At 36.5% G+C, this 27,194-nt stretch overlaps 1 protein-coding gene across 2 annotated transcripts in view; it reads left to right on the forward strand.

The window, feature by feature from the left end:
• LOC117990113 (actin-binding Rho-activating protein-like) overlaps positions 1–26,838 on the forward strand; it is a 31,651-nt gene extending 4,813 nt beyond the window's left edge. For both annotated transcript variants that reach the window (XM_069504211.1, XM_034977564.2), the window contains exons 2-5: positions 12,633–12,769; positions 18,529–18,706; positions 23,463–23,555; positions 25,234–26,838. In XM_069504211.1, the coding sequence (XP_069360312.1) occupies positions 12,633–12,769; positions 18,529–18,706; positions 23,463–23,555; positions 25,234–25,347 (522 nt within the window). In that variant the 3' untranslated portion in view covers positions 25,348–26,838. The remainder of the gene's footprint in view (positions 1–12,632; positions 12,770–18,528; positions 18,707–23,462; positions 23,556–25,233) is intronic.
• The last annotated feature ends 356 nt before the right edge of the window (positions 26,839–27,194 follow it).

Below are 27,194 nucleotides of genomic sequence, written 5' to 3' on the forward strand. Positions count from 1 at the left end.
AAATAAAACACGCGATTGAATTTGCGGACGACGGCCACATATTTTAATGAATGATGTGCTAATTTAAATTATTGTGATTAATGAGTAAAGACTTTTCAGATTACTTAAGTAATATTAATTGATCTTTTAAGCAAATCTGTACGACCTAAGCTGGTTTCAACTAAAACAAGTAGTAAATCAAGACACTTCAACTTCATGAATGCTAATGAATGACTTGGAAATTAATTAAAGAGCCTGTTCAAACACCTATCTCATTTTAGTGTCGTTGACTTTTGTCGTTCTTAATACAAAACTTTACGGTACAGAGTAGGTAGGGATACCTACAGAGGTTCGACGAAGCCATCTGGAAAGAGCAAACATGCGGTAAGGGAGCGACTTGAGACGGCCCTAGTAATTCCGGGACCTTTAATGAAGAGTCATCGAGTCATTTACCGCGAGATCAAAGGTGTCGGAGTGAGTGACCCTCGGCAACCTGGGCGGTCTACTCGGCTTCTGGAGTGAGCTTGGATGGCTGGAGTGAAGACTTCAGCGGGGAGGGGCAATGCACGCACAACAGACGGAAACGTTTAAGTGCGGAAACCAGCCCAAAGTGAAGAAGAAGAAGAAGAAGAAGGTATCGGAGTTCGGACTACTGTGGCTGTCCTTATACTTTACTTTACAGTTTAATAGCCCTCAAGCTATGGAACATGTTTACAACTTGGCTGACGAGTACAGTAAGCGGCCGAAAGTAATGTACTTACATCGAACTTTAGAAGGAAGCAGATTTATAGAGCGCTGACCCTGTCGTTGAGACCGACAAAACGTCGTATAGGTATGAGTGGCAGAGACAACGCTTTACAAAACCGAAATGTGATTCTGAAGGCCGATGTACATTACTTTCGGCCGCGTACTGTACCTACTTAGGTAATAGCAGTTGTTAGGGTAAAACTCGATTTTAAAGAATATTATTAATCATGTTTAGCATGTTGTTATACATTGTATGCGTAGTACTATGTTATCTATTTGACTTATGTTTTCCCAACCAGTGCTAGAGTCATGACCTGTCATGGCAGAAGAGTCTCAAATTGCCCTACACGAAATAAATATCTTTAAATTACTATAGCTATACGACATCTATAGGACAATATTGTAGTGGGTAGGAATCGAATCGTCGCGTTGGCGTCGTCGACCTTTCGATTTCACGCGTGAATATTTAAGGGGCTTTATAAGCTTTACCTACAGCCATTGACCTGCCTACAGCAGTTATATTGGTGTCGCACCGGTAAAGCTCGTTGGTAGGTCATCGTAAGACGCGGGGTTTTTTGCACCAACGACCCAGGTGTCTCCTTTTAGGGTTCCGTAGTAAACAAGGAACCCTTTTAGTTTCGCAATGTCCATCCGTCTGTCCGTCCGTTCGTTTGTCCGTTCTCGGTTAATCTCAGAGACTATTAGTGCTAGAAATCTGTATATATTTTCATTTAGGGTAGCCTACATGTACCTACAGTGGAATTTTTTTTTCTCGTCTACCCCATAGTGTGGGGTATCGTTGAATAGCTCTTTAAAAAATACTGTGGTTGTGGGAACATCATTTTTCGATTTCCGTTTGTAAAATATGATGTTTTAAAGTGTTAATTTTTATTAGAGACAAGACAGGAATTACCTTGGTGCATACTTTGATGCTCGTGATTGCTTCCTCGTGAATTTAGGTTTCTAAAAACCCGTGGGAACTCTTTGCATATAGTCTATGTCACTCTCTAGTTTTTAGCTGTATTCAAGCATTAAATCGCATCGATCTGTTGCTCCATTAGGACGCGATTAAAGGACAAACCAATAAACACACTTTCAAATTTATAAATTATGTGTAGTGCCAGTGATTCAAGCATTCAATCATAAACAAAAGATCTATCTATGAACGTAATTTTTTTTTTTTAAAGAATATTAGCCATATTAAATGACTAATATTCCCCTTTCCTCTCCAACTAAGCGTCAGGCTTGTGCTAGGAGTAGGTACGACAATAGTGCAACGGGCGGGGTTTGAACCGTCGACCTTTCGGTTTTCAGTCCACTCCTATACCGGATGAGCTATTGAGGCTCTTACAGTTTACATTAACTATAGACAAAAATAACTAGTTTCATGAATTATTGTAGGTATTTTAGTTTTTACTCACGCCGGAAAAGTGCCTGATACTCGGCAGTCACACTCGTTCAAAATGAGATTTATGAGTGTCATAAATTATTATTTAAATACCTATGATTCATGAGTCACTGTGCCTATTTTAGGTTCTGTATTCACGTCGAAGAATTAATGCCAGCATCGCTTCGTATAAATCTAGCTGTAGTACCTAAGTGCCAGACAATGTCAATACCTTAGAATAACAACCCGAGGCACTACTCTATAAATATGAGATGAATGTCTTTAATGTTGATTTAAACAACACTCCTTCTTTCCACGCACGTGCAAACTGTGGAACCAACTCCCATCGGCGGTGTTCCCACTAGATTATAACATGGGGTTATTCAAGGGGCGGACCAACAAATTCCTAAAAGGCCGGCAACGCGTCGGCGGCTCCTCTGGTGCTGCAAATGTTCATGGGCGGCGGGATTCACTTAACATCAGGTGACCCGCCTGCTCGTTTGCTCGCTATGTCTATTTAAAAAAAACACCTAGTTTCATGAATCACGGTAGGTACCTATTTTAGTATATTTATACCATCGATGGATACGATACTCGTTTCTTCTGATGGGAGGCTTCGGCCGTAGCCAGTTACCACCCTGCCAGCAACACCGTGCCGCCAAGCGATTTAGTGTTCCGGTACGATGCCGTTTAGAAACCAAAGGGGTGTGGGTTTAATAAAAACTGCCATACCCCTTCCATCCCGTTCCATCGGGTTCGGGTTCCAGCGGGGTAGCCCGCTTCCATCTTAGACAGCATCATCACTTACCACCAGGTGAGATTGCAGTCAAGGGCTAACTTGTAGCTGAATTTTTAAAAAAATACTCAGAGCGAAAAATGTCCATAACTGCGTATAAAATCTAATAGTAGGTAATAACAAAATCATTAAGTACTGTTAAATATCAGACAATGACACTAATCCATAAATTAGAAATGTTTAAATTAATGTCATAAACTATGATTTAAACACTTATAGAGACAGAGCCCGCGAGTTATTTTATAAAAGCTGACTTCAAGGGCGTCTGGCAGGGGGTTACCACGACACTTAGTTATTCAATAGCATTCCGAAGGAAACATATAAAAAAATGATTTTATAATTTGACATAAGATTTTCTACACTTTTGTTACCTGCTATCTCTCAACGCCACCAAAACTTCATAGTCGCTGATAGTTCCTCCCTGTGTTGGGGACAATACGCAGAGCAACTTTCAGTTTTTAAGTATAAAATAACGAAAGCCGCTTTCGCGCGCTCTTAGTCCACTAGCTTAAGAAATCTCAGTAACTATTTTAGTTTTTATTTTACGCTGAAAACTTGCCCGCACAGTGCTATGTATAAAATCTAGTAAGTAGTAGTACATTTCACCGCGATTAATAGCCTCATCTGGTGACAGAAGGGCTGGCTCATTTTTTGCGCAACGGATCAGCCTGGCTGTCCAGCGCGGAAATGCAGCCAGTATTCTTGGCACCATTCCACGCGGGCATGATTTGTATAGTAATTAGATAAGGCTAGTTTTAAGTTTTATTGTAATATTTTCATTAAAAAAATTTTTTCAAAAAAAATAAAAACCGACTTCGTTACACAAACACTAAAAATTGAAAAATAATTTAATTTATTACCGATTATATTATGTATACAAAAGTTAATATAGTTCCATAATAATACTTTTTGGTGCCGGTGCCAATTAGCTTTAGCTGCGCGAATCGTCTAGACTTCATATTTTTATGGGACTCCACAATGGCACCTCATTGGCACCGACCCCAAAAAATATTATTATGGAACTATATTAACTCTTGTATACATAATATAATCGGTAATAAATTAAATTATTTTTCAATTTTTAGTGTTTGTGTAACGAAGTCGGTTTTTATTTTTTTTTGTAAAAAAATTTTATTTCACAATTTTTAGTGGCCCCATGGAATTATGCTATGACTGGTTAAAAATCTACTGTTTACTAAGCTATTACACTGATCGCGAGCAATTTACTCTTATCCGTTGAGGAGTTCCAGTATCTATCTTCGAAGATGTTCATCAGATCTTCACCAAATTGAAATGGGACCAACTTTGAAGTATACCCTTTCAAACAAAAAAAGAATTTTCAAAATCGGTCCAGGCGTTTTCGAGTAATCGGGGAACATACATAAAAAAAAAAAAAAAGATTCCGACGAATTGAGAACCTCCCTTCTTTGAAGTCGGTTAAAAAAAAAAGTTGTAGGTAATAATATAATCACTAAATACCAGACAATGGCAACTACTCTCTATAGATCTATTTGTTACACAGTTTGGAATAAGGCCAACATGTGCAAGCTCGGCGAAGCGTTTGATTGCCACCAATAAAACTCGTTTGTCCTACGTAGTAATAATATTATCATAAAGATTGTATTGTATTGTAATTGGCTGATATACTCAACTACCAAATGTTAATAATACAAAGTCTACTAAATTAATAATTTATTATCATGAAAACTTCTACCATTTCGTAATTCATGGAAATGCCGTCAGCAAAGAGACAATTTTATAGGTAGGGGATAGAGACTATTCATATAGTAAGTATGCACGTAACATTTCACCTACTAATACCTATATTTGCCAATAAAAACAAGTGAATACGTAAATGCCTAAATTTTTTTTACACATTCCTGCACTAAAATAACTATAAAATAATTGATTTAGGTACATAGTAAATAACCACCACATACTATAAAGAGATCCTATTTTACAAGTGATATGTAAAACAAACAGGAGCAAAAAATATGGAGCCATCCATAGTCCGTAGTATCTATCTAGTCGTAGTAGGTATTGTAGCTGGTTCAACTACAACAACTCAAACCCAAGCCTCCAGCTACAGTAGGTACCTATCTAGTTTAAGGGTTGGAACTCACGGATGGTTATTTATCATGAAATTCATAGTAGGTACGGCAATGAATAAGTGCATGCACATGCGGCAATTTTGGTGTACAATGTTGTATGATAAATCAAGGCAGCTTTTTGACCGCTCGTGCGTTCCAACCCTAACAGCAGCTATGATATCGCTAAATTTTGGCATTAGAAATTGCGAGATTTATATATGAACACAATATGTGGATAGAACCCATCTGTCACGCAACAAAAAGCAGCTTCTTGGCTGAAAAAATTGCGAAAACAAGTCAATTAATGTGAAATGACTGAAACTGCTAAGTGGCACAAATATGCCTCTCCAAGTAATATTTGTTCCGTATGCCGTAAAAATCTTGAGGGCATGAAGACTAAAACATATTTTATTAGTGGATTGGATGAATAAAAGTCAAGTGTGAGGATTATAAAATAATATTAAATTATGTTGAAAAAGCAACCGATTTATATTATGGTTATCGCATCCTGAAACCCATATTTTTACCTCCACACGTATGTTTCATACATTTAGCCATTGAGCTAAACAAACATGGAGGAACAAATTACAAACCTGATACATCAGTTGACATAAAAGAATACCTAAAAATGTTAGCTAAACACATTTCACCTGTACCTACTCTTGTTAAAATACCGCAAAAATTGCGTCATAATACGATAAAAATAGCAATATAATTGATAAACAAAGAAAAAACAGGCTCTTCGCCAATTTATTGAGTGACGAAATCCCCGTCCGGTCTTATCTTGTACACCAGTCAAGTTGCAACCATTTTGCGGGACATCACTGTCTCTAGTAATATTATGTGCCTACAGCTCTCTGCATTAAGCGTCCATCATAGAAACAATAATTTCTCAATGCAAATTCGACGATATCCTATGGGAAATAAATATCATCCTGTGTATTTGATCATATTATTTGCACATTCAAGAAAATATTTACCGCCATACTAATCGTACCACAATAGAATATAATATAAACTATTTCTATTTTGCGATTAGATATGCTTCTAACGAAATACGAATAGGAACGTTTTTATTTACATAAACTTTTACAAGGTGTTTTGGATTGTGAAATGTCTTTCATTCGGAATGCCCTTCCTACCGAGAAGGATTCTTACGGATCTTTACTTCAAGTATTTCCAAAGTATCAGTATTTAGGCGACTTAGCTTAATAAAATAAAACAAATAAAATAAAAATCTTTTTTATTTTATTTTTGATTTTCCGGTACAAAAAGTAGCCTATGTCCTTCCCCGGAATGCAAGCTAACCCTGTATCAAATTTTGTCAAAATCGGCTGAACGGATGGGCCGTGAAAGGCTAGCAGACAGACAGACAGACAGACAGACAGACGGACAGACAGACAGACGGACAGACAGACAGACACACTTTCGCATTTATGATATTAGTGTATGGAAGTATGGATGGATTTTCAATAAAGGTAAGGACTTTACAGATAATTTCGGAAGTGTAGGTAGGTACCTACTTATTGTACACGGCTCAATTAATCACTATCCCAAATCAATAATAAGTATGAATTCAAATCAAAGTTCGATCATCCGTATTGGTATCTATTAAAACCATAATATTTACTTGCCCTTCACCAAATATATTATAATAATATACATATAGGAAACTGGATTCACACAACGGAAAAGTACAGTAGGTACCTACCGTAAACATCTTGTTATGAATTCTCGCTGCTTACCAAACATATTTCGTATCAACCTCGTAACTATTCGATGCGCAGGGTTCGTACCCATTTCATACCTACAATTCTACTTCGAAAACATATTACGTCTAATTTTAACCTCTAAATACCAAAAGCATATTATTACCGCTAACGCTCCGCGACTCAGATGTTTGAGTCATATTAAAATCATCGTTCAATACGCGAGACAGGCAAGGCTGGGGCAAGGTCACGATGAGTCATATTGCCATCCACCCAGGATCTGGATATTCGCCTCAGATATACTTATATTATTTTAACAAAGCAATCGATATTCATTGAGCTGTTCTTTGTTCCCTTCGACTAATATAAATCTCGACTCTAGTATCATAAGGTCGGATGTGTACTTCCGACCAAACTCACTTTTTTACATAAAGGTAATGAGCATTTCGGGCTCTTTCTGCCAAGCTGACACCAGTATTTCTATCTCTTTTCGTTGCAAAGATAAATACATGCATAATGTCGTATCTGAACACATTCTAAAAATTTGGAGAACCATAATTATATTTTTTGACTTGCGTATGTATGCACCAAAGCAATGGAGAAAAATTATAGGTGTATTTTGAGTTCGACCATTATGCTACGAAATAAGTTTATTTGTCATACTAGCTGGTACTGCAGTTACGCACTTCTGCTTCTAAAATATGTAATAATTTTGTTAGGTAAAATCACAACAGATGTTATGCTTCGAATTTTTTGTATTAATATTTGGACTGTGAATCATTTAAGACTTTTTGCCTTGTAATATAAATAATTTTGCAATAAAATTCATGGAAGTAAGTTGAAATAAAGCTTTTTGTTTGTGACTACATTAAAGTTGATGTGATTAATAGGTAAGAGATCCATCCTATTTCACCAAAATTTTGGACTAAACTGCGGGAAAAAAGTAAAGAGCCAGAATAAAGCTGAAGACATTTTGAAAATGTAGACTAGAAAATCTTTTAGGACCACGAAAATTACACCATGGAAATCTAAACATATATTATAATAATACCCCACTAAGCAAAAACCGTGCATTTATGGTGTTTTTTATGAATCATAGTTCAAATCATCAGTTCAAAAATTTATTGCCCTAGTTTTTAAGGTAGCCTTAAAAAATGAGAGTACCTAATCAATTTTTTTCTTCTTTGCCCGTCTTATAATCGACCGAATTTGATATTAATCGAGAGCAGAAATTATAAGGCACCTACAATATGTGATGATAGTGATTCTAACGAAACATTCCTAACTATAGGAAGCTTTAGATTATGTTAATTTAAATATATATGTAGTATAAATTAATTTATTAATTAAACAACTAATAAAAGTGAAAGTAAAAAAATAAAAAAACTTAACTAAAACACGAAAGAAACAGTTTAAAAAAGTATCTGTTAAACAAAACAGTCGAAACAGAAGCAATGGAATTTTCAAAAAAGCAGAAAGTATTTTTTTAATTACAAAAGTGGCAATGCCAGATTTGACTAACAGTAAATCCTTATACCTGCGTAGTTTCTGCACCTTAAAAACGATTCATGATGCTACCAGCAGTGTTGCTACTTTAATGTAGTCTGAAAACATCAGCTGCAGCGGAAGGAATAAAACAGTATCTTGTCTTATTTCATTAATCTACTAGAGAAGAAACAAAGTATTCTCGAAATTGTTAAAGAATTGACTTTGTGGTCTGATAATTGTGTCGGTCATAATCGGAGCATGATAATCGTTATGGCTTACTTATGATTATTATAAGGATTACCACACTAAAAGGTGATAAATCACAAGCTTTATGCTAAAATGCAACATGTACCTACGTGGAGTAAGATGTAATCCATGCACAAATAGAAAAAAAGGGAACAGCTGAAAACAATGCAGATTACTAAACTAAGAGATTGGTCACAGTTTGCAAGAACATGCGAAGGAAACAAAACTTTTTGATAAGTTTGATTTGGCACTACAACATATTTTTAAAGACCACATCCCTTTACAAAGGTGATATATCAGGACCGTTTGTTATATCAAAAAAAAAATAAGAACGGCGGGGATTTTCAGATTTCGGAATATATTACCTGGCTACAACTAACACAATAATGCTGTGTTATTATTTTATAAAAACTACTTTAAAGAAGACTTTTTTGTATTTCATTAGTAAGTTATAGGTACATATAAACTTAAAATTCTTCCCCGCTTTCGCCCAATATACGACATAATGAGAAACCATTATCCACTATAAAATATAACCAATTTTTGCAGTAGGTACCTGCTGACCTCCATTCTTACTTTACGTACCTAATCATTATAAGGAAAATCAGGCTATGTTGGCATGTTTTAGATTTCTATATTGATGTAACCGCAATGTATGCAATTCCACAAAAAATTTTTGGCCCACTGTAGGTTTCTAATTACTTTGTATTTTTTTTTCTAATTTTTGGCCGTTGTTTTTAATTAATGGGCTTTATATTTTGTGAATTTGTAAATGTTATTTTCATTCATCCAGAAGTCACAAGGTTTACACGGATGCAATGGTCAGACTATCGGGGAATGCAATTATTATGTTTCAGATCTAACTAATCAGTTTCAGAAAAATCAGATAGGTACATTGTTGCTATCTCACAAAACTCCTAAATGTTTTTTGTGAGATAACTACTGAGATCTTTTGTCCGAATATTACTTATGTATAATCAGTTAAGACGTATTATGAAATATTAAGTAATAGATCCGACTTTTATTTCAAATTTGTAATAGTAAAAATTGCAGCCATAAAGTCGGTTTACAACTTATGCACACAATTTTTTAGCACAGTTACGAATATTACCAGCATAAAGTCGCATATCGTCCATTTTGAAGAAATTGTGAGTTTATATTTTATTTATTAATGATAAAGTATTTCTAGTAATGGTTAATGATAGATACAGTTAAGTGTTAAATATTACAAAAACAACTGAAATTGTATCTCTAGTAGTTTAGAAATTATGACCCGATTTCCCTAGCATTTTTGTTTTGGCTCTCCTGAAAAGTAGCAAAAATCCACATCCGACCTTATGATACTAGAGTCGAGAAATATTTTTGCGGAATTCAGCCGCTGCTTCATATATACTCGGTTTTAAATTCTTTCTGATATTCATTTGACGTCTGACAGACCAGTTTTTTATTTACATTAAATAAAAAGAAACAGTGGTATAAGCTTTTTGGTCTCCTATCTTCTTCTTCTTAAAGATAAGCCGTGATCCTATTCGAGAGATAGGAGGTTCGATTTCAGGCACGCACCTCTTATTTTGCGTTTGCGTGCGTTTTAAGCAATTAAATGTCACTTGTTTTAACGGTGAAGGAAAACATCGAGAGGAAACTTGCAGGCCTAAGAGTCCTCCATAATGTTCTCAATGGTGTGTGAAGTCTGCCAATCCACACATGGCCAGCGTGGTGGACCGTTAGGCCAAAGTTGTATTCTGAAAGGAGACCTGTGCTCAGCAGTGAGCCGGCGATGGGTTGGTTATGATGATGATGATGATGATAAAAGTATTTTTACTAGCATAGCCTCAGTATACAACCATGTGAACAATCTAATAAACTCCAATCAAGATCATTTTCAAAGACAATAGAAACACTGCGTTAGACATACTTATTCCCATTTTCGTAATGAGCGTGGGGAATTTAATTACAATTCAGCAGCATACTTTTTCCGTTTCCGTAGAACAAATTTTATATTTTAGTAGGTACTCACAGCACACGATTAGATATCTACTCGTGTGCTCACAGGGCGCTGTGACCGAACTTTACTCGGCGTCTTTCAAGTTTTCCCAGTGGGAACTCAGAAATGACTCCTACTTATCTAAATTTCGAAAGTAAAACTTACAAGATTTTATCCTAATCGCATTTCAGAGAGACCAACTATAGTATGCGACAAGTGGAGATCGCAATCGGGGAGGGAACGCCCCGTACACCCGCACAGCCCCCGTGCTAACCCGATTCGGGCGAGCGCGGGTGACGTGCGGGTGTACGAGGGGTCACCCGCCTCATACCCTGATTGTCATCTCGACCTGTTGCGGACTATAGGTACTTACCCACATATTTTACTCGTCAAAACATCATTATCATTGGATAGGTTATGAGTAGAAACATAACGGATATTGATCTTTTCAGTACCTAATCTTTAAAGTGAGTATGAATCTTTTTAATCTTACTTATAGGTATGGGTTTTAATAGATACCTTTTTTATATTTAGATACGATTTAGCCCTTGACTGCAATCTCACCTAGTAAGTGATGATGGAAGCGGGCTAACCTGGAAGGGGTATGGCAGTTTTTACTAAACACCCCTTTGGTTTCTACACGTACCGAAACGCTAAATCGCCTATTAATAAAACTACAAAAGTTCCAAATGACCTATTTACAATTTTACTCATGTTTTCTTTCTCAAATCAAATCAAATCATTTATTTGCACGATTGCACGTAAAATGATGGTGTTACAGTGGTTTATTTACAGCTACAATCCGCCATACAGTGGGCATGCAAAATTTATTTTCTTATTATCTATTTTATTAATAAGCTATTTTATAACTTGTTTTCATTTACATCGTGCGTAGATTTTTAGAATTATAATATTCAACAGTCACTCACAGTCACAATAAATAGACTTCCTAAAGCTGATGCATAAAGTTTTATGGCACCATCGTATATCAATAATAGGTACGATGATGATGGGTGCTGAAAGAGGCGGGAAACCGCCATCATGAATAAAGGTGAAATATGGCGATCAGCAAATATGCGGATGTGCGTCTTACAAACCGACAGCTGTTGGCAATTTGTCGTTTATAAATCATGCTATTTATAATTATATTTGCATCTGCGTCGAACGTCTGCTTATTAGGATAATAAATCTACCTAAAGAGTCCACCAGGCGGGTCGGCCGTATTGCAACTCAAAATTCCGCCAGCTATTTGCATTTTATATGAAACTGCGTCGACTAGAGGCGCGGCGGTACGGATAATAAATACATCCCTATACAAAATGCATGTAAATACAATGCTTCAGGGTTGTCGCGCAACAACAGCATGATTGTTGGTCGAATATATGAAAAAAAATACTAAATGATAGCCGTGACTTTATCCGTGTGGATTTAGTTTTTTATAAATCCAATGTAAACTCTTTGATTTTCCTCATTTGACTCTTTGTAATAGCGGTACCATAACTACCATTTATGGCCACTTTAAAAAAATATGATTAGTTGTTATATAGCGGTAGTAGAAACACCAATCTGTTAAAATTACTAATTACGGTTCATGAACCGAGATCTCACGAGATACAGCCCGCTCACAGACAGACAGACAGACGGACAGTGGAGGCTTAGTAATATATGTTCCGTTGGCGCTACGAGTCCTCGGGTAAGGATTCCCTTAGTAAGGAATCCTAAAAAAGAGAAGAAAGTGAAATAAGTGCGAAAACTAAATGTGAAAAACATCAATAGCCCATTGAAAGATACGGGTAAGGTCTCGACTCTGATGGATGAGTTAATGTTAATTGCGCTTAGGTTTTTGGGTCAAAAAAAGATCGCACCAACAAAATGCGGTGAGGAAATCGCGAGTTGAAAAATGACAGCAAACTGTTTTGGTCTCATTAGGTTACATTTGCTGTGATAGCCTAGTGGTTAGGACATCCGCCTTCTAATCGAAGGTCGGGGGTTCGAGCCCGGGCACGCACCTCTAGCGCGAGCGTGGTAAACTATGGCCAAAACCCTTCTCACTCTGAGAGGAGACCCTGTAGTAAGCTGGCGATTGATTAATCATGATGATAGTACTAACCATTTTGTTTAGCATAAGCCATTGAATGAATCTAATGATGATTGCAAAGATATTCATTAATTTTTTTTTCATAAGTTTATTTTCTTTTGTCCTTAGAGTTCATCACTAACAGACCTTATATCTGCATTCGACAACAAAGCGCAGGCACACACGGAGTTACAGAAGATCACAGCGTTCAGCGGGCAGTTCGACAAAAACCACAAACCTACATTTTCCAAGGATGAATATGGCAAGTGAGTATTCAATTAATACAGAAGACAGAACCAATACTTTCACCACCTACATTATAAATGCGAAAGTGTGTTTGTTTGTTGGTTTATTGGTTTGTCCTTTCGTGTAAACTAAATACCTACCTGTAAGGCCACAGTGAATAGACCTCTTAGGCAAGTGCGTTCCTTTACCATTGCTTTTTATCAAGCATGATTGTTGTCAAGCGGGGGTGGAATCTTCTTAAGATACCCAATCAGGTTATGTGGGATTTCTATCCCCTAAAACCCCCTCGGTAGCCCTCCTCAGCACATATTGAGAGGCTCCAGGAACTCTGTACGTACGCCGGTGCCTCTGTCAGGCGACGCCCATTGGGGCTGATCTCAGAGATCATCTGAGATGGCTCATCCTGGAGTATGTACTCCTCTGGCCTCATGCACCTGCATGTAGGCACAACAGCTTGTGCCACAGCAAGCTGCTGACTTCTTAGGATCGCCGGCTAGAGTCAAACTTCACTCACTCGCGACTTCGAAGTCCTAGCACCAGGGACTATTGGATAGACGCATCAGGACGTTGATCAAGGCCGCCCCGTCAAGTGCAAGCCTATCTTGCAATAAAAAAAAGAGTTTAACAATTTTGTATAATAGTATACCTACTGAAAAAGCTTGCATCTCGGTGACTAATGTAGGCTACTTTTTATCCCGGACAATCAAAGAGTTTCCACGGAATTTGTAAAAATACCTCCCGCTTGGACCCATTCGCGGGCATCATCTAGTGTAGAAATAATCATTCAATACCTACGAGTACCTATTTTTATAAGCTTTTATAACCTTGCTTTTGGATCAGGCTCTATTTACCACTGTGTTTAAAAATAGAATCCGAGGATAAAATAAAATTAGCTTGAGTAAAGCACCACAGTCAATTTTCAACACGGGAATTAAGTATGATAATTTTAGTCCTGACGTAAATTCATAAAATGTTAATTTCAAGTTAATTACCAAATTCCTGTAGTACAGCCGTCGTAGCGTAAGTCATGAGCTTATTATACGTTTTTCTAAATCTAATTAAAATCCCTTTAAGATTAAGGATTCCAAGAAATTCCGTCAAGATATTCAATTAAAGAAAATGATGAAAAAAAACAACGAACATGTAGACAAAGAGTACATAATACTATGATTATTATAACAGGCTGTGATAGCCTAGTGGTTAGGACCTCCTTAGGACCTAATCGGAGGTCGGGGCTTGATTCCGGGCACGAACTTTTCGGTTGTATGTGCGTTTTAAGTAATTAATTAAATAACTCGCTTTGACGGTGAAGGAAAACAAGCATGCAGGTTTCTGCTTGCCTGAGAGTTCTCCATAATGTTCTCAAAGATGTGTGAAGTCTGCCAATCTGCACTTGGCCAGCGTGGTAGACTATGGCTGAAACCCTTCTCATTCTGAGAGGAGACCCATGTTCTGCATTGAGCCGGCGCGGCAATGGGTTGATCATTATGAAGATGATGATGAATAATGTCAGTATGTAGGTACGAGCTTGGAGACCTATTTGTAGCATTACACGTAGGTATTAATTTTAATACTCAAAATATGTCTATTTTTTATATAAGTTTTATTTACTACTAAAGTGAAAATATTATTATTAAAACATCACGCGCTTACACTCCTTGACTATATTTAGTTTTTATGAAGATTTCCCGATTTAATATAATTTGTATTCACCCTCACAAACATTATTTATTTTCCTAAAATGGTTGTACTGCCAAGAGACTGACCTAGTTTTGTGAACGAATAATAACTAACTTATGACGCATCGTATTATAAATATTATGTAAAAGTAAAACTATTAGCACAGAGCTTACTTAAATGATAATTCCTTAATACTTACTGTGCTGTTAGGTAGGTACTCAGCGACTGCAAATTACTAATTTTGTATCTTCTCTTATTCGAAATGCGAACAAAACAAACGTCCTAGGTTCAATGAAAATAATATATTTAGGTGTGAATATGTAATAACTTTATCTTTAGGAAGCCTAGTTGAATCGATCAGTGTCAAGCAAAGAGAGATTCTTACCGCAGCATCCGGGTGATGCATTAGGGCCTACACCCACTGACGACCACGACCCACTGACCCACGAGATCATTCGGCATGTTCGACATCAGTATCACTATACGCAAACGCACACTGCATCTATGCCGTGCCTCAGGCATGCTACGGCATTCCTAGGTGCGCCGGATCGTACTGTCACATTTGCTTGCTCCAATCATAATTCTACTCCAGAACAGTACAGATGTTGCTAAACGTTAATTGTATGTTTGTGCTTATATTTAAAATGGTAGATTGGGATCTAGTGTTCATCGCAGTTCTTGAAGAAGAAAAGGAAAAATGTATTCATGCAAAGAGAGCATTGTAAATGCCTAAGGATTCCAAGGGTGAAGGGATGCCGCAGCATCCCGAAGACTGCCCATGGATCCCGATTCCCGAAGCTCCATCAATGCGCCATGATGCGGCATACTTAAAGCTTACCGCAGCCGTGTTTTGTACCTATGATGATCAAAATTATTGAAATTGAAATTTTATTTTCATACCTACTAGGTATTAAATTATATTTATGTTTTTCGCATGAAAATCCCCTGCCATGCCGTGCCGTCAGTGGGTTAAGGCCCATAGTGATAAATCTAACCTTTATGGGATTTATCACTATATATAATAACACACAACTAGGTGATTACAGTGGTGATGTCCTCGGCTTTATCCAGATGGATTGTAGAATGTAGGTGTTTAAAAATCCCGTGAAAACTCTATGATTTTCCGGAACAAAAAGTAGCTTATATAAGTAGCTCTAGGTATTTAATTATACCCATGCAAATAATCACGCCAATCAGTTGCTTGGTTGTGGCGTGATTGAATGACAATTCAATAAACAAACACATTTTCGCACTTATAGTATTATTAGTAGGATAGGTATAAACTAGCTTTTGAAGTCAACTGAGCCAAACAGCAATAAGTACCATAACTTTAGCAGGCAAATATTTCGTTCGATCATGGAACCAATTCCAAGTATAACATGCGCCAAGTGATTAAATTGTTTATTTTGATTGGATGCCATCATTTCATTTCAATTTAAATTACTTCGATAAAGACGGATTTCGGTATTTTATCCATTGGTTATTTAAAATACCAACGTACGTACGAAAATTCCGTAATCATAATATTTATATACCTATACACTTAATCGTTCATCAGGATCAATGCACCGTTGGTCCACTACTGAGCACAGGTCTCTTCTCAGAATTAGAAGGGTTTAGGCCATAATCCGCCACGCTGGCCAAGTGCAGATTAGCATACCTCGCACACCAGCTTTGAGAACATTATGAAGAACTCCCAAGCATGCAGGTTTCTTGACCGTTAAAAGTAATATTTTATTGCTTAAAACGCACATAACTCCAAAAGTTATAGGTTCTCCTAGAAATTAATGATTGACATGCATAATATGAATTGTGGTTGCTTCTGTGTGCTTCTTGTTTATCAATATCTTAGTTTGTGTGGACACTGTACCGTTCTCAGAAGCGGCTCTCCGTCACTAAATTCACTTAAGGATCTAGATAATAGAGATACGTAGATAGTCGACTTCCTTCTTCGAAATAATCGATGCACCCGTCGGAGCCACGAGCAGTCGATCACCGGAAATCTCTTTTGTTATCTTGCAATATCGGAGAGTAACTTGGAGCAAGAGTAAATTACTTTCAATCCGTCTGAATAAATTTCATTACAAGGGTTGAAATATAAGTTTCGCTCTAAAGTTTAACGCTGCGCTGGTCTGAAATCTTGTGGTTGCACTCGTACGTTTAAATTTCACTGTATAAAATATTATTTTTACGCTAAGTGAAATGAAAATATTATTCTTTTTAGGGTTCCGTACTCGAAAGGTGCCAGCGGGACCCTATTACTAAGCCTCTGATACCCGTCCGTCTGTCCGTCTGTCTGTCCGTCTGTCTGTCAGCGGAATAGTAAAGATAGAGAGTTGAATTTTTCACCGAATTATATATTTCAAATGCCGCTATAACAACAAATAATAAAAACTTCAAAATGGCCACCATGAAAATTAAAAAAGTTAAAAAGTGTTATATATATAAGTGTTTTGCAAAGGAAGTCTCCGTATACTCTCATTCATACGCTACGTATTTTTAAAAATGAATTTGAAACTCCAAACTTCTTGTTATATTCCGAGTTAAACGAGATTGCCAAATGCAGTCTAAACTTTCAACGAGTAAATAAGTTTAACAAGTTTCGAAAAGAAGGAAGGAAATGTGTATTATTCCTTAGTTTTATTTGAAACTCACACCTGCCTACTGTAGACCTAGGATGTCTTCTTGGTCATATACTTATAACAGAAGGTTGTGTCTGCTATCAAGTACCTTCGTCGCTATGATAATTCGAATATGGCTTCGACTCTGTTCGATCTTTGGCTTTACTCATTGCGGCTGCAAATGGCTTGACCTAGGCTTGTCGACAAAATATCGATACATCGATATATCGACATTATTTGTTCGATATATCGATATTTAATTTTTCGATGTATCGATATAAAATTCCAACTATCGGATAGGTATAAAAAATCGATATTTTTTTCGGACCGACAAACAAAATGACCTACTTTTTACTTTTACTATACTTTATATTATTTTCATTCAAAATATCGATGGTCGATCGGATTAGGTCGATCGGAACGTGGTGACTAGCCACGGCCAAAGCGTCTCACCTCACTAGACCTATGAGATACTAGCTTCTGCTCGCGGCTTCACACGCGTGGCCTACAGGAAACAAATGGCATTTTTTTTTTCAGAAACAAACATTATAACATCAGGACGCGCACTCTGAACAGCACCGAATAACACATATAACCTTCCAACCCCCATTTCACCCCTTTATGGGGGATTTTCTCATTGTCGTTTCTTAGCTGACACCTAACCTCAAGAAAAACCTACTTTACAAATTTCAAGTTCATTATAATATCAATAATTAAAACTTTCCCATACAAACTTTCATCCCCTATGAAATGATATTCCACCCTTATGGGCGAATTGTCCAAAAATCCTGAAACACGTATTTCTTCATTTGTGATCGAAAACCCAAATACCAATTTGCATGCAAATAACTTGACAAATGACGGACTTTCATACAAACTTCCATCCCCCATTTAACCCACTTAGGGGTGGAGTTTCGAAAAATCCTTTCTTAGTGGATACCTACTCTTTACAAAGAATAGACCCTCCAAATTTCATGTCTATAGGACCAGCGGTTTAGGCTGTGCGCCTATATATATGTCAGTCAGTCGGGACTTTGAATTTTATATATATATATATATATAGAATTTGAGGAGATGGCGTTTAAAACGGTGTAATTGCATGAAATTACAGTAGGAGCAAAAAATTCAATGAAAGCTATTGAACCATTTTCACCGAAATCACTAAACTCTGGACTCAATCTTAGTACATTTTAGGCCATTTTGCTGGAAAATGAGTTTAGATTTGCATTACAGTGACTGAAAACGAAAGATTGAAGAGAAAACTTTTTATAATCCGGTAAAGAAAAAAAGTATTTTGATCAGGAATGTAATTACCTACTTACACCGTTTCGTACACCAGCTCGTAAATCTTTAAGTACTTATTGCGGGAATCGAATCCACTTAGTTACAAGAGCACAGCGCTTGCCACTTTGCCAGGAAAATCATCAAGATCTTTTCTTAAATTCCTTGGAATCATGAAGTCAACCTCTTTGTTTTAGACCCATTCCCGGATCCAAGACTGAATACAGAGGCGCTGAAGCACAGGCCAGAGTGTGCACAGAAATGAAAGAACTATGTGAAATAATCCACGACTACGGAAAGACGCCGTGTAAAGGCCTCTTGCCGCCGGAACTGAAGGACGCGACCAAAGTTATCTCATTTGGAGAACTATTCACAGTAAGTGACTTTTCTGAAACATTTTACTAACATAGTTTCAGGAGTTTTCCAAACAGGTTTTAAAGAAGTTCGGAAATATCGCAAAATGGTAATTACGCACAAATTTTTTTTAGGGTTCTGTACCGCAAAAGGAAAAAAGGAACACTTATTGTCTCTTCGTTGTCTGTCTGCCTGTCGTGTCTGTCAAGAAACCATATTATAAAAACAATATTATTAAAACTTTTTCAGGCTACAAAGACGTTTTTGTGTTTAGAATTTTACATTAGTACCTACCTACTTATAGATAACTAGATAATGCCTTTTTGATGATGATTTAGGTTTTTAAAAATCATTGATTTTTCGGGATAAAAAGTAGCCTATGTCCTTCCCCGGGATGTAAACTGACTCTGTACCTTATCAAAATCGGTTAAGCTGTTGGGCTGTGAAAAGCTAGCAGATAGACAGACAGATAGACACACTTTCGCATTTATATTATTAGCATGCACTAGTTTTGAAACGGAGACATCCCTAGATTCTTTTTGACGTAAAAGCTTAAGAAAATAGCGTTTCTTAGAGCACACCGCGGTGCGGTGAGTTGCGGTGTGTTTTAAAATCCGTAAATTTGAATTTAAATGTATCGAAATCCGGTACGGATGTTTAGCAGTGTGCGCGCTTCCATATAGTTCTATAGTTCATAGATTGCGGAAAAAAACGTACGGACCATGGTGTGCGCTAGGTCTTATGCTTTCAACTATATATAGTAGGTTGGTATTACTTACTAGCTGATCCGCCTCAGCGATTCCTCAGCCTCGCTAGGATGACAATATTATCTGAAAATCCTTTCTTATTCGGTTTCGGGTTTACGCTATCGAGAAATACTACACGCAAAATCGTAAGTTTCTAGGTTAAGACTCCAGAGATTCCAACTGTACGTTTGAAAATATGTCGCTCATTCTATTTTCCCTTTTTTATATAGGTACTAGATGAAGCCCGTGACTTTGTCCGGGTACGTTTAGGCTTTTTTTTAATACCGTGGGATTTTTTGATTTTCTTGGATAAAAAGTATACCCAATATTGGTCTCCGGAGTGCAAGCTATCTGTGTACCAAAGATCGTACAAATTAGCGCGTAAAGGTACAGCAGGCAGACAGACACACTATCGCATTTATGGATAAATCATGACATGAATAATAAATCGTATGCATATTTTTATGTCATAAAGAGGCAAAGTCTGTTAGTTCATTATTGTATTGTAGGGGATTTTTTATGGCACACCTCTTCACCTCTTCCAGCGTAGGTACCTACTTGTTGTATAATACTACTACTTGTTGTCCATTTCATTGTAAGTATTATAGGAATAAGCTGTGATAGCCTAGTGATTAGGACGTCCGCCTTCTAATCGGAGGTCGGGGGTTCGATCCCGGGCACGCACCTCTAACTTTTCGGAGTTATGTGCATTTTAATTAATTAAATATCACTTGCTTTAACGATGAAGGAAAACATCGTGAGGAAACCTGCATGCCTGAGAGTTCCCCATAATGTTCTCAAAGGTGTCTACCAATCCGCACATGGCCAGCGTGGTAGACTATGGCCAAAACCCTTCTCACTCTGAGAGGAGACCCGTGCTCTGTAATGAGCCGGCGATGGGTTGATCATGATGATGATTATAGGAAGGTATTGAGGCAACCCTCGTTCTCTCGACTATCGCAAAGTATTGACAGCGTAGCTATTATTAAGCTAGTTAGAAAACAATGAGCGTCTTTAAGATCATCGCCGCCGCAAGCTTCAAATATTTGGTACATGTCTCATCTAGACCAGTGCCAAGATCATTAGCGTCACTTTTGATACCTGTTGTCTATTTTAGAATCAATACAAAGTTCGGCTGAAGAGTCTCGTTTTTTATTAGTCTGCTTATTGTGTAGGTATTTTTATTAAACTACTAGCTGATGCCCGCAAGCTCGTAGGTACGCGTGGTGGATATATGTTTTTAAGTCTCGAGGGAATTCTTTGACTTTCCAGGATAAAAAGTATCCTATATTCATCCCCAAGATTTAAACGTGGTGGTGTCTTTAAATTTAAAGCATGTGCCAGTGGACCATCTGCAGTGGATCGGCATGTTTGCGGGTGCTCGCGTAAATTATTTCTAAGCTGTTTCTAAGCGATCATACACAAGAATACTGCGTTCATGTAAGTAGTACCAACTTCCTCCTCAGCAAATTGACTAGTAAGCTGGACAGCTCTTCCGCAAGGTGCGGTGCTCACGTCGCTGTTAGAAGGCTCCACCGGGAGTAATAGGTTTTAAGATAGCCACTGACGATAAGTCTGTTTGGAATGCGTCTAAATGCACTCCATACTCTGTACTAAATGTACGCGCCGTCACTTCGAACGTCGTCTGTCTGTCTGTATGTCTGCTAGCTTTTCAAGTCCCAACAGCTTAACCGATTTTGATGAAAATTGGTACAGGGCTAGTTTATATCCCAGGGCCGGACATAGGCTACTTTTTATCCCGGAAAATCGAAGAGTTCTAAGTAAAAACGGGATACCTAAGCCTAGGCCCAAAGGTGCATAAACAGGATAAGCAACATAGTTTATGTGTGTACTAATGTAGGTTAAGTGATTGTTTCTATTCTAACGCATTATATGGGCTGTACTTATAATGCCTGAAACTAGTTCGAAAAACCGATAGACGTTGGAGTCCCAAGGTGCCAGAATGGTGACTGAGCGCAGCGTTGGGACTTGGGAGACTCCTATTAGGTCCGCTAGGTGGACAGATGACATCAAATATCGCAGTCGCAGGGAGCTTCTGGATTCAGGATGTAGAAGTCCCTTCAAGAGACCTATGTCCAGCAGTGGACCTCTATCTGATGATGATGATGAGTGCATGAAATAAAACCTATTTATTTAAGAATTTATTTAAATAGATAAGTAAACATGACGAATATAGATATTTATTGCGACGTTGAACCGGAAAATGCTCCAGATTTATTTTCGCCCGTCCGTTCTCGTTTCCATATTCGGTTTCGGCGGTAATGTTTATGCCGCTAATTACGAGCGAACAGTCGGTCATTACTATACGCATGCCAAATTTAAATCTTGGCCGACGCTGGCCGACAGTCGGCCGTGACGGCAAAGTTGGAATGTCGCGTGACGTCACGATTTTGGAACGCATAATGCACTCGTATATCCGGGTGATGTATCACTGCTTGTTAGGTGATAATGATAGGTTTTGTTTTATTTAGGGTTCCGTACCTCAAAAGGGAAAAAGGAACTCTTATAGGATCACTTCGTTGTCTGTCTGTCTGTCTTCTTCTGTTGAAATTTCTTTACTTTACAAACATACATTTAGTATTATGTTCTCAAAAACACTTTTCTTAAACCCTTTTGGCGCGCTTGATGTTGGTGAAAATCATCGTACCTCTCACCTTTCTCATACAATGTTAGGTGAAAAGCAAACACCCACGCGGCGTACCCACGTACGCCGGCAATTTCGATCGTCCCGTACTCTGGTATATACAGGGTTACAGGAAAATAGGACACGATCCCGTTAAGGGATTATAGTACAGGACATTGGCTATCAAATGACTCCTAAAGTGCTTATGCGAAAGTGTATCGTTTTCGAGTTATTCATTTTTTTATTTTTTTCTTGGTAAATGGGTGTTTGCCACTTTAAAAATTAATAAAAAAAAGGAACAATGTATTTCAGCAGATTTTATTTTATTTCTTGCTAGTACATATCCTTGTTAATAATAAACAGTTATAAAACTAAAAAAAACTTCAAGCATTTTAAAATTACAGCCCAAAAACTGTACAAATTTTCGATTTTTAAATTTAATTCTTTGAATAACTTGCAAATTTTCTGTAAAAATTACTATGGCACTTATCCTGCGGATTATTTTAAAAACATTCATGTTTCGTTAGGTATCCATTGGTACAAAAAAATTACAAAAAGAATCATAAAATCAAGAAAAAATTACACAACAAAGAGACAAGGTAGAAAATTCTAATAAATGCTATTGCCAAAGAATTAAATCAGAATCTATGTAAAAACGAGTTTAATGCAAAATCGTAAAAGATTTTTTTTTAAATTTAATTTTTATTTTATTTAAAACCTCTACCGTAGAGAATTAAAGTAAGAGGTCACGACCAGGCAATGAGGGATGTGATGCCAAGTGTAACCTATAATATTTTATGTTAGTTTTTGTATATTTTTTTTAAATCATACCACCTTTAAATCACCTATAGAGAAATTATTCATTACATTTTGCGTGTTCAGATATGATTTGGAGGAATAATTAGTTTGATATTTTATTAGAATTAATTAGTTTTGCAATAAAAGTGTATTTATACATTATACTAGCTTATTCTATAGCAACTTCGTCCCGCGTGGCCTACACAAATTTCAAACCCCTATTTTATCCCCTTAGGGGTTGAATATTCAAAAGTCCTTTTTAGCGGATGTCTACGTCATAATATTCGATTTATCGAAACAAAAATATGGCGAGTATTTAAGTGCGAATGCCAAAACGAGCGTAAAACGCACAAAAAAGCGATAGTCTGAAAGTTTTTTTACAAAAATGGCGAACAAAATGAGCTGGCGGGTTACCTGATGTTAAGTGATTTCCGCCGCCCATGAATATTTACAGTACCAGAGGAACCACCAATGCGTTGCCGGCCTTTCAGGAATTTGTTGGTCCGCCCCTTCAATAACCCCATGTTTTAGTGTAAATATAAATATAATGTAAATAATTGCTGGTATTCACGTTACATTTTTCTTTCAGATCTACACGGTAATCTCAGATAAACTCGTCGGACTTCTGCTGAGGACGAGAAAATATCAATTAACATACTTCGAAGGCGAAGTTTTATTTCAGGTACTTTTCCTTAATTATACCTATTACCTATTTTGTAGCTATTGGGTATACTTACCTAGAGCGTCAGAAACCGGGAAACGTTTCGCTTTCCGTTGTTCTTTGTTCTATTATTAAAGACATTATGTTAAGTAGGTATTCTATTGTTCTCTAAAGATATAACAATATAAAATCCCTATAAGCACAGCGGAGCTCTATGGTAATATTAATAATAATAATTATGTCAGTTAGTAAAGTTCTCGTTTTATTATATAACCAGCGACCCGCCCCGGCTTCGCACGGGTAGCTTATTATAATTTTTGCAGGGATCTCTTTTGAAAATAAAATATAGCCTATATCACTCAGGAATAATATAGCTTTGTACTGGTGAAAGAATTTTCAAAATCTAAACTAAATTCTGTCCGTGATTTCCGTCACATAATTTATAAATTAAAGCACTCGGGGATAATGTACCTATGTAATAATGAAACAATTTTTGTAATCGTATAAGTAGTTTTGAAAATAAATTCATACATCCATAGTTACAAACTTTACCTCTTTATAATAATATCATTGCAGATAGTTTATATTATGTAGATTTTGTCTATAAATTTATGGTAGGTTACTCTTGACGTAAATAACAGATTAGGGTCACTAAATTAAGTAATCTGTTTATAGTTTTTATGATAGCGTTTTTTCCTACACTTCTTCAGGAAACTAAATAGTTTTTATAATATTATACATACCACAGTTACATACTTATCAAAAAGCTAGCGGTCTAAGGCGCTCCGGGCACGATAGACGCAGCTAAGTTTGAATCCTGCCGGTTAGGATATACCTACCTATTGTATTAAAAATATATAGGTATATATTTAATAATCTTTTCTAAGTGTTAATTCCACGATTCCAACATTACATTTGTAACGTCGCTATAGGCATTAAAAGCTTTCGAAAGTATGTAGGTATTCTTGAAAGAAGATATTGGGACTTCTTGGAAAAAATCGCGACTGTTTCAATAATCGTTTATGTCGACCGAAGATATAAGGAAAATGTTATTCATTTTGTACTTTTGCCATGGTCTCTCGTTATTTCCTATTTTTACATAGCTACTTATATATTTTATCCTCACGGTTCTCAATTTTTAATGATTATGAGGTACAAGGTCGCATGAAAATATGCATGAAGTCTTATTATAACGTAATAAAGAAGAAAGATACCGTTTTTTAGTTCAATAAATACAATACTATAATATTATAAATACGAAAGTATGTCTGTCTATTCAACGGATTTTGACTTGTACAAAGATAGCTTGTATCCCAGAGATGGACATAGGCTACTTTTTGTCCCAGAAAATCAACGGGATTATTAAAAAACCAGAAACCATGGGAATGGGATAGTTTTGAAATAAATTCATTTAGAGTATTAACTCTCGAACTATAAGGCCTAAGTTATTTCTAAGCTGATGTCGGTAACCTACAATAGATACCACTGCTCTAGGGAGGTCTGCAGGGAGGGAAGCTTTTATTTTACTGTAGGAACAATGACTTTTGCAATGCTTTCTTGATGTAAAAACCACGAGAATGCGTTTTATTGCTTGTACCCATTTTTTTTATCAGTTTTAAGAATAGACTTCCCCAGTCGGGCCAGAAAATTAAAAGGAAACATTTTCACAGCTTGTTCTAAGTCAAGTTTTTTTTTTCAGAAACGAGATGATGACGTTCCTATATTCCTGATGCAGCCAATTGAAGAGATACGAGAATATTGTAACAATAAAGCTTTACAAGCCCGGCGATCCGTATCCCCAATGCCAAACTAAATTCAATAAATAATGTAGATAGTGAATAGTTTAATATAATTACGCAGCGGCCTTGACTAGTAGTTTTCGAGTAAACAAACTCGTCACTTTACGAGATCGTTAAAATCTGTAAGTTTGTATGAATAGCTGGAGCCTGAGCACAATCACTACGAAGAATTTTTCTCGCAACTTTTGCCATGAAACATTCGCGAGAAAACGTTTTGTCGCAATGATTGCACTTCGACTGTTAAAATGTCGTGATTTGACAATTTCATGCGACAAATTGACACCAACTCCCGAGTCCCAACGAGATCGTCTACTTGAAAACGTGCAAATAAAAAAGATTTTGTAATATTTATCTTAAAAAATAGAAAGTCTAAAAGAGGCTGAATCTACAGCAGGTTCGTAATTAAGGTAGATTTAAATGTACTTAGTAATAGAATATTAACAACAATAACAATAAAATTTTATATTAATTGAGATACTACGCCTACTCTACTGTTATGTAGAACCACTTCGGAGATAAGACACATTATTTTATTAAGCAACCTGGAACCCGAACACAATCAATTATAATCTCTATTGCGACTTTTGCGACGCTTTGTCGGCGTAAAATCCGCAAGAAAGAGTTCTCATACCGACTACTTATGCTTGGACTGATGCTAGTAGATACGGTAAACACAATAAGCAATACATTCACGATTTCTGGAATACAGGAGCATGAGATGATAACAGGGACTTATAAGATTTCCAATGTTTCGAACCGAGCAAAATTGCTACCTACACGTGTGGTGAAATGTGAATAATATTAAAGTTCAAACAGAATACAGCTTTCTTCGTGTATCTAGTCTTCTAAAAATAGTATATATCTGTATTGACAAAGATACAAAAGGGTACAAAGCCATGGTTTATAGCCCGGGTAAGTATTAGTCAGTTTATACCTCAATGATGTTCTAAAACTCAATGATCTAAAACTGACTAAACGTCCATTTTGTGAAACATAACAAATATCTCTTTATATTTTCTTACAGCTTTGTTACTAAGTAATAAGTATCAAAGAAATCACTTATTAAGTGCGCACTTCAATAAATGTTAGTCTTAATTAAATAGGAAGATAATATTGAAAAGAAGGGACCTAGTGTAGTGTTTGTATTGTATTATATTGTTTAAGTTCTTATTAATTTTTCGTCAGTAGCTACTCCTTTAGCATATCGACGCATTTGTTTAACCCCTTTATACCTATCGTATGCAACGTGCGAATGCATCGGTATCCTAATAGCGTTATCGTATGTAAAAAATATGTTAGATCTACTAAAAAAAAATTATACGATCTAGTCAATCAAAAATTATAATTAAATTAAATTTAATTATAAAATAAAATTGTATAATACACCTAATGTTAAAAATAGCAAAAGGATAATTATTATTTTTGACACCTACTTTTTCAATGCATAAAAAGTAGGTATAATTGAATATATACCTGAATATCTAGTCATTTTGTAAATAATTATAAAAACTGTAAGGGTGGTAAATTGAGCGGAATAGAAATATACCCGGATACGGAATAATCTACCACCTTACAAAGATTAGAGGAAAAAAAATAATTTACTTACTTTACTTGATCTATCTACCTAGTAAAGAATAGAAGCTAGCCGTCGACTCCCTTGTAATGCATATGAGGTGTTATAAATGAAATTTGCTAGATGTTAGGCAAAATTGTTTTTAATGTAACTTTTACCGGGGTCGCTTAATACAGAATGATGGCTAATAATGCTTAGTTATTCTAGCTTAATGCCAAGACTTAATTTAGATACATTAGAATGCCTTAGGTAGATAGTACATAAGATCTATGTTTTAAATTTAAGATG

Source organism: Maniola hyperantus, chromosome 17 (genome assembly GCF_902806685.2).
Source record: "Maniola hyperantus chromosome 17, iAphHyp1.2, whole genome shotgun sequence".
NCBI classification, from domain to species: Eukaryota; Metazoa; Arthropoda; class Insecta; order Lepidoptera; family Nymphalidae; genus Maniola; species Maniola hyperantus.